Raw genomic sequence first — 18,993 nt, 5'->3', positions numbered from 1 at the left:
ACAAAATGAATGCATTGAGAGATGATGTATCAAACAAAAACCTTTACACGTCAAAGATATTTATGCCTGTGAGTCTGTAATCTGAGAAAACCATCCCAAATATTTACATTTTTAAGGTAAACAACTCATTTGATTTGTAGAAGTCAGCATGAAAAGTCATTTAATGTATACGCAGGATCATGAAAAAAGATACTTGTCTAAGTCTTTAAGGACATGATATAGACAGATGCCAGTAGAAATGCTGCTGGAATAGAGTCAGAGAACATTACACAGTTACATAAACGACATTAAAAATAACTGAACTCAAAAGACAAAACACATTAGTTCTAAATTGCACAGCCTTTAACCATTTCTTTTGAACACCCATAATAAACTTTCCATAAAAACAATGGACTTTATTGTTCATTTACTGCAAGGTTAGGCAGGCTGCTATGACTGACAGTCAACTGCTAACTAAACTTTCATACTCCATCACAGAAACAAAGGCAATCTGACCTAAACTGTCAATAATATATGATACAGTAAAAAATGCTCAGAAAATTGCTATGTATGCATTACTAGCATTCACTGGAAAATTATCTTTCAATCATTATAGATAACCAAGACTCAAGATACTTACACATAAATACCACATCATGTTAAATTCCCAGAAACATAAAATAAAGTTTGTTAATGCAAAACATTAAGTTAAAAATCCTATCAAATTTCTTCTGTGGTATGTGTCCATGTCCATGTGTCTGTGTGCGCTTTGGGGGGGAGAACACAAAGAAAAGATGTTTTTCCATTAAAGGTTCTAACAAACTTGAGAAAGCCATCTAAAATGCTACTGAAAGTAAACGCAAAGGGGGTGTTCTTAGCATCTTGTAACTTTGAAAAATCCAATTTCCTCCACTATTTTAATTAGACCACAAATTTAGAATCTCATTAAGAAATAAATGGTCATACATATATTTAAAATGGGTTTAACTACTCAGAGAAGCTGCCCATCTTATTTTTTAGCCATGCATTCAAGTTTCAAGCATAAGAAAAAAAGAATTTAATATATTTAAGGGTTTGTACTTAGCAGTACAAAACCGGATACTTTTTTCTTCACTCTATCTAAAAAGGCCACACCCCGCCTCCCCAAAGTAACTTTCTCCATCTCTTTACTAGGCATTGCTTTTCACTTTTAGTATCTTCACTAATTCTTCTGACTATATAAAGGAGGAACAAAGTTCCAATTGGGCACCCATCCTTTTCAATACCTTCGTCAAGGATTACTCCCAAGTATCGAGGTGAACAGTCTATCTGTTCAAAAGCAGCCCTGTAGACGAGGCTTGCACAACAGCTCCAGACGGCTGGCAGGGGAAAAGTACACGGGGTTGGAACCACCTCAAAAAGCTAAAGACAGAGCAGATAGGGGTGGATAGTTGGGACTCACAAATAATGAAAACATACCAAAAGCATTAGGCCATGGAATCTTACTGTTGTCAGGCTCATGTGAGTAAGCATGCTGGAAAGGAAAGTTTCTAAGAAATGTAGACACTTAACCAAACGACTATAAACTTACCCTGAAAAGGCAAAGAAAAAAAAGTTTCAAAGATGTACTTTTTCTCTGCTGCAAAGAGGATGGGATATGTGACTTATTTTATCCTATAAATCTCTCAGTCCTATACCCGAGGAAGAGCGCGTTTTGATCATACACATTCTCTTTCCCTCTGCCTCCTCACGCCTGCTAGACTGGGCCAAGAATAAAAGTTTTCAAATCTGTTTCAAACTCAACATACAAACTCATTCATAAGCTTTCTCTATGTTCCTTCAACAGCTCGTACAATCTCAACCAAGAAGGCTTTCTGGGTCAGGAAAGAAAAATGATATTCACAAATAAAACATTTTAGTGATTTATTTTTTCTTCATCCATAAAATGGGAATAATATTAGTACCCTCTTCAAGTAGTTATTATGAGGATTAAATGAGATAATGCTTTTAAAGTGATTAGCACGCTTCTGACATGCAAGTGTTCAATGACTGTTAGATATTATCACCATGGGAAGGCAATTTAAATTGACTAATTACTTCACAGAATAATCTCAGAAGAGTTAACATTTAATGTTAAGTAGTAAAATTTCGATCTTCAGTACCTGGCATGCATCCAATAGAGATGGTCTAAATCTGTTCACTCCCCTCAAGGTGAGTTATAGACCCACACTATTCAGCAGGGACAGACACACACGAGTCAATGCTAACCTCCTGCCACCTCTCTCCCAAACCTGAGGCCTGCCTTAATTTCCACACTTTTATATTAAAATCATTCAGGCAAGCTGGGAATGAAAATGTAAACCTAAAAGGTTCTTTATAGACAGAAGATAATATAACAGCTTATTTCTGATTCATTTTTCTTATGAAACTTTCTGATTGTACAGGGACAAATGTGGAAGTACCTGTTTGATACGTTATTCTTCAATACAAAAATTTTGATTACCATCTCCGGATTAAACAGACTTTATCAGTTTTTTTTTCCCCTTGTTTTTTTCCTTTCTATTTTACTCTTTTAAATATACAGAATAAAACTAAGATCATCAAATGAAAAATACAATTTCTTTCTTTTTTTTTTAGGAAGATTAGCCCTAAGCTAACATCCGCCACTACTCCTCCTTTGCTGAGGAAGGCTGGCCCTTAGCTAACATCTGTGCCCATCTTCCTCTACTTTATATGTGGGATGCCTGCCACAGCATGGCTTGACAAGCAGTGCGTAGGTCTGCACCCAGGATCTGAACCAGCGAACCCCGGTGAGAACTTAACTGCTGTGCCACCGGGCCAGCTCCACAATTTCTTTTAACATAAAGCTACTTGTATGCCATCCCAAATAATGGGAAATAGAAAATAATCCTATCCATGGGTTAGGAAACTTTTTCTGCAGCATAACACTACTGTGGCTAAAACTACTTTCTAAGACTTATTGATAAGTGGGGTACAAGATGACCTAGGTTCAGCCAAGCGGATGTGCGGAATGAAGGTTTTTAAGGAGGAACAGGTCAGCAGGAGTGGGGCGCGGGGACAGGAAGAGGATGGCAGTGGAGGATTTTGTTCACCTGGGGTTATCAGTGGTGCTACCACTTCCCGGGTGGTCCGGGAGCCTCAGGCTTTACAGGGCCCGGATGGTGGGGCAGCTGTCCCTTCACAGCAGAGGCAGCTTTGCAGCAGGCCAGTTCCAAGCGGTGGCTCTGGGAGCTGTTTCTAGAAGCTCAAAATATAGTCCATTCCTTTAGCACTCCCAATGTGTCTGGAAATTACCTGTTCTCTTTAGTAAATCCCCTTCTATGTAAACAAGCTGATTTGGATTCTGTTGTCTGAAACTAAGAACCCTGACCAATATCCAGAAAATAAAGAACATTTCAATGAAACTCAATAAACTCATCGGTTTATATAAAGTTAAAAAAATATGTACAACTGAAAACAGACTCAGTTTATAAGGTCTTCACTACAGTTTTATATTTGCTTTACTTTGATTATGTGAAGGTGACTGAAAGCAGATGTGAAATAATACTTAATAATACTGGTGATATGATGATTTCTATCTAAGAATTCTCTTATAGATTGATCAACGGTCATTAATAAAGAGGTCTTTTTTTAACTCTCAAGGATTACTAATATCAAACACAGAGTAAGTCTAGGAGTTAATGCCTTTAGCCTGTAATTTCAATTGACCAAAGCATTTCAGTTGCTAAAAAGCAGAATTAGAAAATCTGGGGGAAATGAACGGGAAGAATGAAATTTTGCTTTTCATCAATTAAATGAATGAATATAATGGGTGCCCCAAAATCAGAAATCTGGAATATAGATATTTAACTTTTAAAAACTGTAGGGGCCTGGCCTGGATGCATAGTGGTTAAGTCCCTATTTGGATCAAAATGAACCAAAACAATTTTAAAGAAACCATAAAACCTTTTGTATGTCAATCTGAACAAAACATTGAAAAAAATCAGGATGAAGAGTCAAAGTTAACATGACTATAATCTATTTCACATAGTTTCTGACAATACAGTTTTCCATAAAAATTTTAACTTTTGAAACTATAATTAGTATTTTTAAAACTACATAATTTTTCAAACAATATATTTATATCAATACCGCCTATGTAAATTCCTACTTTTAAGTAAAGACCCACATTTTATTAATATTCTCAGTCTCCTGGTAAAGGCAAATATTGTTATCCTAGTATTAATACACGTTTAAAACCTACTTAAGAAAAAAATTAAACACATTTTCATAACCTAACATTTCTGGCTCCACTGTAGGTGTTTTCACACATGTTATGTCATCACTCTGTATAGCCAGTCTTCAAGACAGAAGGAATTACCATTTTCCTTAAAGCCGCTGATAGGTCTGTGGTACAGAGCACCTAGGTAACTTGAAGAAAGTAACAGACCAGTGAGCGGAAGAACCAAATGTGAATCCCAATTTGTCCAAGGTTTCTAAAGCCCATACTTTCTCATTACGCCAGCCTGATTCCTCAAAGAAAGGCAAACCATTAGTTTCTGTATCATTTTTCACATGTGAATATGATATCATGCCAAATAAACAAATCTTACTTTCATCTGGAGGGCAGGACATGAACTTTTGTCTATGAAGATAAAGTTGAGTGCGCTCCAGTAATTATATGACAGGGAATAATGAAGACTCGATAAAAGAAAAATCACTACGTAAACATGGCTTCCTAATACTTTCTCTTCTGAACTAAACTAACTTTTTTGAAGACTACTGACCTATTAAAATAGATCTGTTTGACAGCCTAACAAAGGCAAAAATAGACTGTCAAAGGCAATAGTTGTTTTCATTTATCACAAGCCTGGTCATTACTTCATTAGCCTGTCAATCAACCGCACTGCTAGTGAAATCTGGGAACGTAGAATGAAACAGCTTACCGTGCACAAGGACGTCTTTGTGATTTTCAGGGAAAAATCTGAAGAAAACTCCAAATCTGAGACAGTAGTCGTATGGCAATCTATATGCTACCCATTAAAAGAGTGGAGGGAAAAATTCAGTGAAAACAGTAAAAACAAAACCGAAAACATACAAATATTACTTATTTTTTTATGCAAGAAGGATTACTGTAAAGCAATGTTTTGCAAACTTTAATCATTCACACTCCACTTCTGAGACTGTTTCCAAATTTATAGGGCTACTATCATTTAGCTAATTTTTCTTTAAGTCAAATTAGTACTTTATACTTAGATTTCCAGTGAGAACAGTATATAGCCAATCATGGCCCTGATGTGCTAGTTCAAGTTTTTCTAAAACACAGTAACAGACTTGAAAATGAAAAATGTTTTTGTGTGTTCCAACTAAAATCATTTTGTATCCCACTAGTGGTAAACATTTGCTATAAATTGTGTGATAACACTCAATATTTTTATAGGAAATGTCAACTTGAAAACATATGCTAATGAAAAGGACAAGGTGTTTTAGAATTCATTTTTGTAACTGCAATTGAAGATGTTTGTTAGATATTAGGAAAAACCACAACAATTCCAACCAAAGAGCAAAAAAACCTCTGAAGATTCAACTCAGAAAAAAAATGGCCAAATATCCTCATTTTCCCATTGCGCCCAGGTTCAAACCCTTCTCCACTTCCCTGTGGAGCGTAGACGGAACCAGCTCCTGCAGTGACCAGAAGGATGCTGTCCGGCTATAACGCTTGACTTGAGGGAGGGGATGACAACACAGTGAACACAAGTCACATGACTACCTGCCTCAGACACTACTCTAGTTTACGCAGTTTGAGAAAATTTAAAAGAAGTTACAATGTGCTTGCCTTTTATTAGTAGGACAACTAGGGAACACAGAACAAACTGTATTTACCTAAATAAACAAACAAGTGAATAAATAATTGAGTAACGTTAAAAAAAAAAAAGGGTACGTATACTTTCTAAACACCTTTAGTTTTCAGTCCTGAATTTTCTACTTCAACTATTTATTCACAGCCGTTTTTGGCATTAAGCAAAGAGATCACTAGAGAGAGAAATGAGCGCCTCCCTGCCCCCAGACAACCCTCCTCTTTCTGCTCAGCCTTAAGGCTGAATGGCTGTAACTGCAAACTCCTACCCTGAGCCAGGAATCTCACCAAATCCCCTGCCGTCGGTGTACCAGAGCACTCAACAGTCCCATAAGCATTAAGCAGGCTGCACTGTCTTCCTAAAAAGCTGAATGCAATTTTAATCAGCTTGCTCTTGTTGAGAAACTTCACGTTTATTATTCTACACTAATTTTAAAAAAATGTATCCATTTAAGAAAATTAATAAACATTTACTGAGTATCTATTTTGTGCAGAGAACAATTACTGATGCCGTGAAAGTAACTGTGACTAAAAAGAGGATACAATGTCTGAAGCTAACAAACCATATTTATTTGATTACCTCACTGAAACAAATTAAGGAGTTTTTAAGAAAAGCAATGTGACTTTTCCCTGCAAAGGTATTAATTCAACCCACGTAAATTTAACATAACCAAATTCACAAAACTGGAGATTAACGTGATAAACAAGACATTAACACACAAAAGGAATTAACTGGGTAATCTGAACATAGTTGGGTTTTCGTTTCATGGGCAAATTCGCTGTAATTACTTAACCTGAAGAGGCTGAAAGAAATCTGAATGAGAGCAGTAAATTGTGGGGAATGTATGATGTGAATGAATGACCTGGCTGTAAATGAGAAGCTAGAACAAGGCCAGGAGGTGGCGACGACGCAGAAATGACAATGCTGCAGGATGTGTCGCATTCACTAAACCAAAGTGACCCAGCCCCTCAGGAGCTTCAATATACAGAGAGGCGACTCCAAAGGGATGGCAGTCCCCTGGTAAATCCATGACCTCAAGTTGCTTTAGACTGATTAAAACACAAAGAATAATTAATGTTTTGAAGGGCCATATGCAAAATCAATATATTAATTTCAAATACTGAAGTAATAAATGTAAACTAAGAAAAACGGCAATGCTGTTGAAGAAAATAAAATTAGTAAAACACCTACCTTAATACTACAAGGGTCTGAAATAAGAGTCTTCGGGTCTAAAACTTCCACGACAGCCTCTGGAATAACTGCTTTCTTCATGCAGGACATGTTGAAGCCATAGACATCATCCCAGAAAGCAATTCTATCAGCATGCTTACCCACGTCACTTACTGCCACAAGGCTGATGGTGCAAATGTCAGGGTAGACTGTAACAAATAAAATACCCAACAATTTAGCATTATTTCCCTTCATGACAAAATACAACGTTTTAAAGGTTAAATATAAAATAGCCAAGTTCTACCTTGTAGCCTCTTTAAAAAAAAAGATTTCCATCACTGTGATGGTAAGATTAAAATAAGGATTTCAATTATGGATTCCTATTAAAATAATTAAAACAGGATGACACAATTAAATAATCCTAACATGAACATATTTATTAGTATAAAACTTACAATATGCTGACTTTAAAAAGGTACTAGATCTTTACTTTATATATTCCTCTGAAACATGCAAAAGAGATAAACCATTTAAAAAGATAAGTGACATGTAAAAAATGAAGTGCTGGAATTTTATAGTTGTCCATAAGACCAGTTCATAGCACCCTCTCTTATTTATCATGAAAAGGAAATATTTATGAGCATATGTTCCAGACAAGTGATTCTAATTTACAGACTGTGGATACACGTCCCTGTTCTCAAGAAACTTATATTGAGACAATTGTGACAAATAAATTGGCAATTATTTGCGAGGTAATAAATACTAAGAAAGGGGGGAGTATAAGGCACTAAGGGAGCTCACAGCAAAAGTAGCTAATTCAGATGTGGCCACAGCAGGGGCACAGGGTATCGTGTAAGATAAGAACTGAAGACCAAGTCAGCTAGGAGACAGGAGGGAAAGAGTGTTTTAGGCAGAAGGAGCACTGTGCATACAGAATCGCAATTGATACACAGCCCAATTTGAGAGAAAATGAGATGTAAGGCTACAAAGGTAAGTAGGGATCAGAGAAAGCATGGCTGAGTAAGCCACGTTAGTAAAATGACTTTATTCTAAGAATAATGACAAGCCACTGAAAAATTTTACATAGGGTAGCAACTTGACCAGATTCTGGCTTTAGAAAGTCCTCTGGAGTGCAATGTGCAGGGTGAATGGGAGGGTAAAAGACTAAGACAGAGACAAAAGAGGAGACCGCTGTACTAATCCAAGTGGTCTGTAGTAGAGGGACGGGCAGGAAGGGAAAGGAGATGCAGTCAAGGGATGTCTAGGAGGTGGAGATCAGAGGACCCTAAGGTTGGCTGGCTGTGGAGGTGAGCAGGAGGGAAGGGTCAAGGATAACAGTTTTTAGCTTCAACAACTGGGCAGACTGTGGTACTGACCATGGTAACAGAGAATAAATGAGCGCAGATTCAAGAGGAATATGAGAGTTTAATGCTTATGAGACAAACAGGTAAAAATATTCAATAAGCAGCTAAATATACAGGCCTGAAATTCAAGAGACACGATCTGGATTTCAGGATATAAATTTGGGACTGTGAGCATCTAAATGGAACTGTAAGTCGTGGGAGCTCATGAGGTCACCCAGGGAGAGTACATGGTGAGTCCCAGAATTTAAGAAATGGAGAGAAGAAAAGGAGGCTGAGAAGAAACGGCTGAGAAGCTGGGGCCACAGAAGTAACAAGAAAACCAGGAGTGTGAGTGTTGAGAGGGGTGAGGGAGAGGGATTCAGGAAGGCATCCTCAAACATCGAGCAAACGTCTGTAACACAAATCTTAAAAATGATGATTTTTTTGACTAATAAAATTAATTTCATCCTTCATGATTTAGGGAATTCACAAATTAAAATGTAAATCACACTTTCCTATATAAACAGATTGAAAGCAAGTACTTATGTACCAAATAAATGCACAAAAGAAACAACTTCATGATTAGTAACTAGCCTTCAGACTTACACAGTAGAGGAATAACCCTCACCTTGCCCCAAACTTGGTTTCTATCCACAGCCGTAGGAAATTTTTTATCCAATGACAGCAGCACTAAATTATCTTCCAAATAAAGCCCATGATAAGATCTGCTGGGATCAAAGTAATTGCTTCTTCCAAACCTGACCTACCTGTGTGAGATATCCAGGACAAATACTTGGTGGGATGTCACCGCTAAGAAGTTTCTCAAGTCTTCCTAAGGGGCCTGTGAAGCAGACGTGACAGCTGCACTGGGCTCGAGTAGACTGCCAGGTACACTGAGCTACTCTCCTCTCCTTCTCCACAGACACGGGAAGTCTCTCCTTCCCATGTGTTTGAACTCCTGATTGATACAAATTCTTCAAAGTAAATGACTTACCACTGAAAATGCTGACCCACCAAGAGTATGAGCTACAGGAAAATATGTTTAGTTTCTTGAACCAAATCCTTAAGATGAGAAAGATGAAGAGACAGAATTCTGAAACAACCTGAGGCATTTGGCAACTTTATATACCCTTTGTCACACTTAGAATAACAATCGTAGGAGCCTTCCCACATTATGCTCTGTAATTTCATCCTTAAAGAGGAAGATAATAAGGGTATAGGTTAGGGGTCAGCAAACGTTTTCTGTAAAGGGGCCATGTGGTCTTTGTTGAAACAACTCATCTGTGCTGCTATAGTGTGAAAGCAGCCACAGACAATCTAGAAATAAATGTGTGGCTATGGTCCAATGAAACTTCATCTACAAAAACAGGCAGCAGGCCAGGTTAGACACCCCTGACACAGACGAGGGAGGAACGGGTGAGGCAGGTCACGGTCAGGGCTGCACTGGACTGCTTCAGGGAGCGACCCTCACACTGTCGTCGGGGGGAAACGAACATCCTCGGGAGTTGTGCAGGGCAGACATCCAAGTTACTTAACACAGTTCATAGAGCTCTTCTATTTTAGGGTATTACTAAAAATCTTGATGAAATTTTAAAAACATCATCAGTTTCTTTAAGGGGGTTGGCAAACTATGGCTCATGGGTCAAATTCAGTCCACAGCCTGTTTCTGTAGACAAAGTGTAACTGGAACACCGCCACACTCACTGACTTACCTACGGTCTACGGCCGCGCTGTGTTACAGCGGCAAAGCTGAGCAGCCGGGACAGAGACCATATGGCTGCAAAGCTGAAAACGTTCACTGTCTGGCCTTGCGCAGAAAAAGTCTGCTGACCTCTGGCTCTGTATAAAGCAATATGATGTACCAGAAATAATACTAAGAAATAAAGATAATTTTTTCATAAGGAAAAGTTACAACTTACTAAAACTAATTAAAAACTGTTTTGAAAATATGTTGGTAATGAGAAGAAACAAACTAAAGAGGAATATGATCTTACATTTTGTAGTGTTGAGGTCTATTTTTCGAGTTAATGGTATTTCATAAAATATAGAAATTCATGGTTTTTGTTAGATTTTAGAAAATTATTTTTTATCTTTCAGTTAGTAAGATCTATGAATATTCATAAAGGACTTGTAATCAGTGTTATACATCAATTTAGTTCTATGTCCACCTCCTCACAGCTGGCTAAAATTTTGGGCCACCTGCCAGAATCCTGACTAACCCTTTACCTTCACATTCTGACACATTTGTCATTTGATTTTGGTCAGATAGAAGCATAATTGAATAATTATTCCTTCTTATAGGTAAAATTAATAAAGCGCCGATTGGACAAAAGCACCCTCTTAACAGACCATTTATAAATTCATGGCTTTCACATCTGTGTCCTTCTCGATTCACTGCCCAGAATTCATTTGTCACTAGAACGGCTCACACGGTGAACAGATAAAGATGGGAAATTCTTTATCCTGAGCAATGCCTCACAAACTTTTGGACACTAAAGGATGCAACTGAGATGCATAAAGAAAATTCCTAGTAAACACTTGCGTCACTGCTCAAACAACCAGAGTAAAAACGTTTACAACAAAAGGAGACGATCAATACGTCACAATAAATAAATACTGTTCTTTCCACAGTAAGTGTGAACAATATGGAAACGGATTTGTGAAATAGAGTCGATGATGAAATAAGTGATACGCATAAAGGGAACCGTATTGTCACTAAATCAACAAATATTCTGGGAATCGAATAAGCTTAAAAAATTAACTTCCAATTTCTGTAATAAGGGTATCTTTAATAAAGTAACTAATACCTATTTGGAAATTGGAAACACTTTCCATCATTAACTTAGCAATAGTGACTAGATCCACTAAACTTGGCTAAGCTAAAACATAGCTGCAATATACACTGAAAAATTAGGTACTGTAAAAAAGCAGAAAATGATAGTACTGCGCTGTCACTGAACAGAACCAAAATAATAAATGTGAAAAAAGCAGACAGAAGATGAGGAAGAGGCACTGAATTATGGAAATGCTAAAGGAAGCCTGTGAGCACCATGAACCAGGGTCAGTGCTGAGGACACTGAGAGAAGCCAGTCAGTGCGGTACAAGAGGCAGGTGTTAACACCACAATGCTCAAATCCATTTTAAAACTTTGATAAGTCTAAACCTAACACTAATCTCATGTTTGCCAACTGTAACTCCAGAGGGGAATTAACATTTACTGAGCAACTGCTTTATGTCAAGTATCTCGTTTTGACTTTTGGTTGATTCTATAAGGATTATATGGATTATAATGCTCCTTTTACAGATAAGGAAACAATTTCAGGGAGATAAAGTAACTTGCCCAAATTATTAGTCTTAATCAGCTAACTAGTCATCAGACGAAGTAGAGATTTAACTTAAGGTCTAACTGCAAAATCTATATGCTTTCCCTTATGCATGATGCCACATTTTATGCTTTTCAAATGGAAGAAAGGGAAAGAGGAATCCCATTTTCCTAAGGTAAATGGGCACTTGTTGGAAGCGAAAGAAGGAGAAAGGGTTGAGAAAGACTGGAGGTTAATGCACTTTCAGGGAAAAGTGAGGAAAATGGAAACGTTCAGCCTTACTTATGTCTGAGTAAAGGAATGAGATGACAGGGCAAAAGAACCCCACTAAAATGGAAAGCCACCAGCAGAAGTGAGGGAGGAATGAGTAAGCTCTACCTTAACAGCGGTCCACACAGAGAGGGAAATAGCAAGAAAAGTATATTTGCAAATCTGGAATTTATAACAGAGGCAATTTCTTTTCTTTTTGTGAGGAAGATTGGCCCTGAGCTAACATCTGTTGCCAATCTTCCTCTTTTTTTTTTTTTTAAAGCTCTCCAAAGCCCTAGTACATAGTTGTACATCCTAGTTGTAAGTCCTTTTAGTTCTTCTATGTTGGATGCCGTCACAGCATGGCTTGATGAGTCGTCCATAGGTCTGTGCCCAGGATCCGTACTGGCAAATCCCAGGCTGCGGAAGCAGAGTGCGTGAACTTAACTACTACACCACCGGGCCAGCCTTCAGTGGCAATTTCTTATTAGCACATATCAGGTTTACAATACAAACCCTCTGAGAGACGCAGCTCTCCCACTGAATGGTATACCCCTGCCACTCTGTCTGCCCTCTCTGAACTGTTCACGTAACCCCCTGTGTATGAGGCAGGGCCTGCTTCCCTCTATGGAGGCTGAAAATGACAGAAAGTTGCTTTCCCTCCCTCTCCTGCAGGTGAGGCATGCACACGTGACCTGGGCTGCACTGAGGACACACATCTAAAGCCGTCTGCTTCTCAGAGGCAGCCATGCCTACTGCTGGTGAGACCAGCACCATAATTGATATCAGCCAGTGCCCAGCATCAGGGTAGTGGTATCACTTCTAGACACGTCCTAGAAGGTAATTTCAAGCACTGTTCCTGGCTGCATAACCTTCCAGCCTGGTTTTCTCGTTCTCACAGAAACTCTGTAACCTATTCCATCCTTTTAACAAATGCCTTCTCTGTTTAATGGCCAGGGTAGACTTCTATTTCTTCCAAGAAAAACCCTCATTGATACAAAGGGAAACATACATTTTAATTATGAAGAACAGGGCTCTTCCCCTAGTTTTTGGTTCAAAAGGGTCTGATGGGGGCCTGAACATCCATTTTTAACGAAAGGCCCCAGTGATTGTGATGGTCTGTCCAGATTAAGAAACAAAGATTAGGAAACGGCTGCCTTAGCAATTCTGTGTCGTACTGGATCCAGTCCTCAACTTTATAATCTTGACAACTACAACTCAAACACGACATCTATTCTGAAAGACCCCATAAGACATTCGAGCCTAATTCTGACCATGTCACGGGGGGGGAGGGGGGGACGACATTTTTCCTGTAATGAAAGGCAATGAAAACAATATTCTTTTCCAGTAACATGGAAGATGATGTCTCCTTTAATGGGCCCTTAAACTTTCTATGCAACAATTATGATTTTATAAAACTATTACCAGTTTTGAGGAAGCTTCAAAGAAAATGAATTATTTCTATGTGCTCCTATCAGACCACAATTTGAATTTGTCACATTCCTAAGGATGTCAACCCTGATTACTTGATTAAGGTGGAGTCTGCTAGGTTTGGAGACTGAAATTTACTCTTTTCCCTTTTGTAATGAATAGATATTTTGTGGGAGGTTCTTTGAAACTAGGTACATATCCTATTCTTAATCAAACTTTCAGACTATTTATTTATTTATTTCTCTCTCAATGGACTTACTCTTTCCTATTTTATTCAAAGAGTTATAGGCAAAAAAAAAAAACAATTAAAAGTAGAAGGTATGGAATGGCAGAAGTAAACTTGTCTCTATTTGCAGATGACATGATTGTTCCCACAGGAAAGCCCGAAGAATTTATAAGACTACTGCTAGAACTAACAGACTTAGCAAGATCACAAGATACAAGGGTAATAAACAAAAACCAACTGTATTTTTATATTACCAAAAGCCAACTAAAAAATGAAATTTAAAAATTTCCACTTGTGAGAATTATAAAAAATAAAATATAAAATAATGCCAAGATAAATTAAAGACGACTTAAAAAAATGCAAAGATATACTGCGTCCATGGACTAGAAGACTCAATATTGATAAGATGCTGATTATCTGAAAATTGATCCATTCATTCAAAACCAATCCCATCATAATTCAAGCAGTCTTTTTTAAATTGATACATTGATAGATTCTAAAATTGATAAGATTCTAAACCCTATTTTTAAAAATGACACATACACATAAACACAGAAATGACCAAACCGCCAAAGCAATTTTTAAAAACAACAAAGTTGGAGGTCTTTCTTTACCTCATATCAAGACTTAGCATAAAGTGGAGTAACTAGAACAGTATAGTATTGACAAAAGGATAAACTTACAGATCAAATAAATAGAATACAGATACAGATCCACACGTATATGGTCAACTGATTTCCAACAAAGACGCCAAGCAATTCATGGGAAAGAATAGCCATTTCAACAAAGGATGCTGGAAAATATTAACATCTTACCTCACACTATACACAAAAACTAAGCTGAAATGAATCACAGACCTGAATGTAAAAGCTAAAACTTCAAGAAGAAAACATAGGAAAATTCTGTGTGATCCTGAGTAAGGCAAAGATTTCTTAGATTGGACATTTTTCTTAACATGTCAGAGACTGAGCATGTGTTTAAGAGTCATCTGTGTTTCCTTTTCTGTGAGCTGTCATTCAACTCTGTCCAATTTTCTTTTCTTCTTCTTTTTTTTTTTTGAGGAAGATTAGCCCTGAGCTAACATCTGCTGCCAATCCTCCTCTTTTTGCTGAGGAAGACTGGCCCTGAGCAAACATCCATGCCCATCTTCCTCTACTTTATATGTGGGTCACTGCCACAGCCTGGCTTGTGAGTGGTGTAGGTCTGTGCCCAGGATCCAAACCAGCAAAGTCAGGCTGCTGAAGCAGAGTGTGCGAACTTAACCACACCACAGGGCCAGCTCCACTTCACTTTTCTTTAAAAGTCATTTTTATTGAGGTCTAATTTACATGCAGTAAAGCTCACTCTTTTTTGTGTATAATTCTAAATGACTTGATAAATACAGTCATGTAGTCACCACCACAATCAAGATATAGACAGGATCTATCACAACAAGCCTCACCACTCAATTTTAATCAGTAGTTCACTCTAATATCACCTTTTAGTATTAAACATGCTTATAATCCTATTGGTTGATATGTCAGTTTTAAACGATATTTCATAAATTCCTGCTGTTAAAGATAAAGCAGTTGAAGTACACATACTTCCTGCCACCTGCAGTCTGCACTCTCTTTCCAATTTTTCTAAGATGTAGTATTTGACATTGTTAGGGTATAAAAAATGTACATTCTACATTGTCACCCTAAAACATGCATTTGTTTTCTTCTTAATTCTAGTTGTAAAAATAAGCATTGGTCACGGTTGAACATGTTCCTAGTTTTCCTCCTTATCTCTTGGTTGGGTGAACGCAAAACACTACAATTCGTGGTTAGTAAATCTCAGCTAAAAATAGTAGAAGTAGTCTTTAGTAAACCCACTTTCACTGACTTTACAGGATTATTTTTCTCACTAGTAATAGTAGTAAGTAAATACCTCTAGAGTACTGTGGAATTGCTCCATGATAACAAGGAGAACGAATTCTCAAGTCATTGGCTGACCGTGCTTTATAAAGGTTTTACTCCATGCTATTAACAGGTAGTGAGACATAATCTAAATTCATACGAAAATAAATCATGGTCCCTTCATGCTTATATGGGTCTTCAATATTCTCCCTCTCTCATAATTCAATCATTCTTACTAAAATCTTTACACTACTAATTGCTCAGTAAATCCTTCCTTCAGAAAAATACAAAGGAAACCTTTGCAAAGACAAACAAGCACCTACATGACTGGAGATACTCACTTAGACAAACTCACATACGCAAACCAGGCTAAACCACTTCATGTTACTCACTTCTGCCTTTTCCTTCTTTTTGCTTGATTCTGTTAACAAATAACACTCCACAGCACTGCTCAGGCGGTCAAATGCTGACCTCTCTTCAACATGATTATCTTAGTGCTGATGTCAGCTACACAAAAACATGGAAAGAACTAGACTCAGGAGCCTCCACTTTGTCCCTCTGATGATGGGAAACAGCCCCGGCACTGCTTCATCAACTATAACCTCATTATTTGCATGCTGTAGGTTCTTAATGAATTTCATCGAGAATTCAATTTAAATGTATTAAGCTGCCGTCAGTCCTTCAGTAAGATCAATGAACAGCACTCAGGGAGGTACGGAAACCGTTCTCTGATTCTTCCCGAGAACAACTTCAAGGCAAGAATCAGATTCAATGAAGTGCACTTTAGTAGGGAAAGAACACAGAGAGTGAAAAGAACAGGAATATTGGAATCCAGTAGATCTCAGTTAAAAACAAAAGAAGAAAAAGCAAGGTTTGGCCACTTAATGTGTGTCTTCCAGGACACCTTTTTTCTAAAATCTCAAAGGGCTGTTGTGAGAATCACATGTAATAACATAAAAGAAGAGTATATCATTTGGCAGCTGGCAGACACTCAACAAATGGTAGATAATATTAGTTTTCAGTCATTAAGTATAGTAGTCATTTTTTTAAAAAGCCGCTACAATTATAGAAAGATATAATCAATCTTTGCAGGGTAAAACACATCTAAAAATTCTAGTCAGGTTCATGTCAGAGATCAGGAACATATCTTGAAATGGCTGCAGAAAATATAGTCATAAAATGAGAGCATTTTGAAAAAGAAAGGCAATCGTTAAATGCTATTATATTATACTGGAGAATTTCCTGTGCTTTGTGTTTTGGCCTCACTGGTTTTTATTGTACTGTAACTGCCAAAGTAATTTCATAGAACACGGATGGGCAGGAGGTTTAAGCGTGGTCAAATGCTTTATGTCACTAGTTCAAAATGTCTCCTCCTTCTCGTCCACTTCCATATGACAGTTTTGTCAACTGTACTCTGACCATGGGAACCATTTGCTGAACCTGAAACTTGAAAAAGGGCTGGCCAGGGAGAGGGGAGCAAAGGGAGACACATGCTATTCGATTTGGTTTTAACGATTCTCTATCTATGTTCCAGGTGTCTGGAGCTCTGAAGAGTCAAAGACGAGCAAAACATAACCCCTGCCCTGCGGGAGAACGTTGTGTTTGTATGTAACTGCTCACAGCAGAAGGCCTGTAAAAACACAACCTTACTGAGCATGCAGAGTTAACACAATTAAAAATTTACCAGGGATGTGAAAAGAAGCCTTCCAAATTTGTTGGGATCCATTTAAAAATACCTATTGGGTTGCACTTTAAAAACTTAGTAGAAATCAGTCATAAATGTTCTCATTAAAACAGAGAGGCCAGGTTTATATATTTAGTGAAGTCACGGAAAATTTGCCATTAGAGTGAATAATCTCCAGCCTAGTATGAAATATTCTACGGGAAAGAAAAGAACTAAGGTCATAAGGATTAAAAATCAAAAGAAGTTTCCATTAGATTTCTATTTGAATATCAAATAGCTTCCCAACTTAGTCCTTAGTATTTTTATAGAAAGTGTTCTTGAGAATACCATTAACTTGGAGTCCTGACTATCTTACATAACGTTCTACTATCAACAGTGCAGCAAACCAATGTCTTTAAGCTTCCTCTAATGGAAACATCTTTCATCTCTATTGGGAACTTTCTCAGTCATGCATAGTTTATTTGAAATCCAAAGGTTCATTCAGTTCTGCCAGACTAAAATTAGATTATTAAAACTAGAATTTTACACTCACCCGATCCTCCTTTTGCCAAGTATTTGTTCTTTGCGTAAAGGACAGAATCTAACATAGACTCGAAAAGAAGAAAATAGCCCTGCATAAAAAAGGAAAAAATAGGTTTTAGTATGCAATATTCTCACATGCAGATCAACTTAAATATCTGGGATACTTTTTCAATAAAAAATATATTTTTTGTCTTTCCCATATAATATTCTGCAAAGTTTGAAATTATTTTTTGCAGTAAGTTCTCCACATAATGATTATTAGAAAACTGGCCAGGGTATAAAGTGGATGCAGAAAGTTTATTACAGTAGATCATACTGAAGCTTCTTTACTTGTGCTGCCACTTTCTAGATTATTGTTCCTTCCCCATTAAAAGGAAAATTTCAGAGAGAAATTGTTAACAGACCCAAAAACTCCCTGGAATATTGCAATATTAATCTAGGGCAGTGGTTCTCCACTAGATTTTGACCCCTGGGGGACATGTGGCAATGTCTGCAGACATTTGTGACTCTCACAGCTGACGGGGGCATGCTATCGGCATCTAGTAGGTTGAGCCAAGGAACGCTGATAAACATCCCACAATGCACAGGACAGACCCCACGACAAAGGAATGCCTGGCCTCAAATGTCAATAGGACGGACTAAGGTTGGGCTGGCCTGGTGGTACAGCGGTTAAGTTCGCATGTTCCACTTCAGCAGCACGGGGTTCGCTGGTTCAGATCCTGGGTGCGGACATGGGACCACTTGGCAAGCCATGCTGTGGCAGGTGTCCCACATATAAAGTAGAGGAAGATGGGCACAGAGGTTAGCTCAGGGCCAGTCTTCCTCAGCAAAAAGAGGAGGATTGGCAGCAGATGTTAGCTCAGGACTAATCCCCCCCCCCCCAAAAAAAAACAGGACTAAGGTTGAGAAATCTCAGTCTTTAAGACCATTTCTCAAAGTGTTTCCTGCCCAGTGACTTTCTCTTTGGTTAAAAAAAGAGAGGAGGGGATCATTAATCAAAGACCAGATGCTATATCCTCCTCTTAGAGATTCATAGCGCACATTATTAGCACATCAATAGCTCTGAGAAGCGTTACAGTAAAGATGACTGTTGAACATACTTTAACCAGGTATTACCCACATTTTGACTAGAGACCTCTTTTTTCCTATTTAAAACCCATCAACACCTTCAGAATCTAGTGTTGTTTGAATCACAGTTCATGAGACATGGCCCATGTACTCCAGATTTTAGAGAACAGTAATGAATCCTCTACCAAGAAAGGATAATCATAGCACAAATGAAAAGAGAATTTGCCACCACTGGTGTCACAAACACAGCACATTCTAATTGTATGCTACACAATTTACTA

The 18,993-nt window shown here is 37.9% G+C and overlaps 1 protein-coding gene across 6 annotated transcripts in view; it reads right to left on the bottom strand.

Moving 5' to 3' along the window:
• The window catches only part of PRMT3 (protein arginine methyltransferase 3), a 135,581-nt gene that overhangs the window by 45,976 nt on the left and 70,612 nt on the right, over positions 1–18,993 (bottom strand). For all 6 annotated transcript variants that reach the window (XR_011541260.1, XR_011541261.1, XR_011541262.1 and 3 more), the window contains 3 exons: positions 17,655–17,733; positions 7,008–7,195; positions 4,905–4,991 (listed from right to left, as the gene is read on the bottom strand). Coding sequence is in view for 2 of the 6 variants with exons in the window: in XM_070624508.1 (XP_070480609.1) it covers positions 4,905–4,991; positions 7,008–7,195; positions 17,655–17,733 (354 nt within the window). In the remaining 4 variants the exon portion in view is untranslated. The remainder of the gene's footprint in view (positions 1–4,904; positions 4,992–7,007; positions 7,196–17,654; positions 17,734–18,993) is intronic.

Source organism: Equus przewalskii, chromosome 6 (genome assembly GCF_037783145.1).
Source record: "Equus przewalskii isolate Varuska chromosome 6, EquPr2, whole genome shotgun sequence".
In the NCBI taxonomy this organism is placed as follows: Eukaryota; Metazoa; Chordata; class Mammalia; order Perissodactyla; family Equidae; genus Equus; species Equus przewalskii.
The sequence above is the reverse complement of the archived record's forward strand: the minus strand, read 5'-3'. Positions and strand labels throughout refer to the sequence as shown.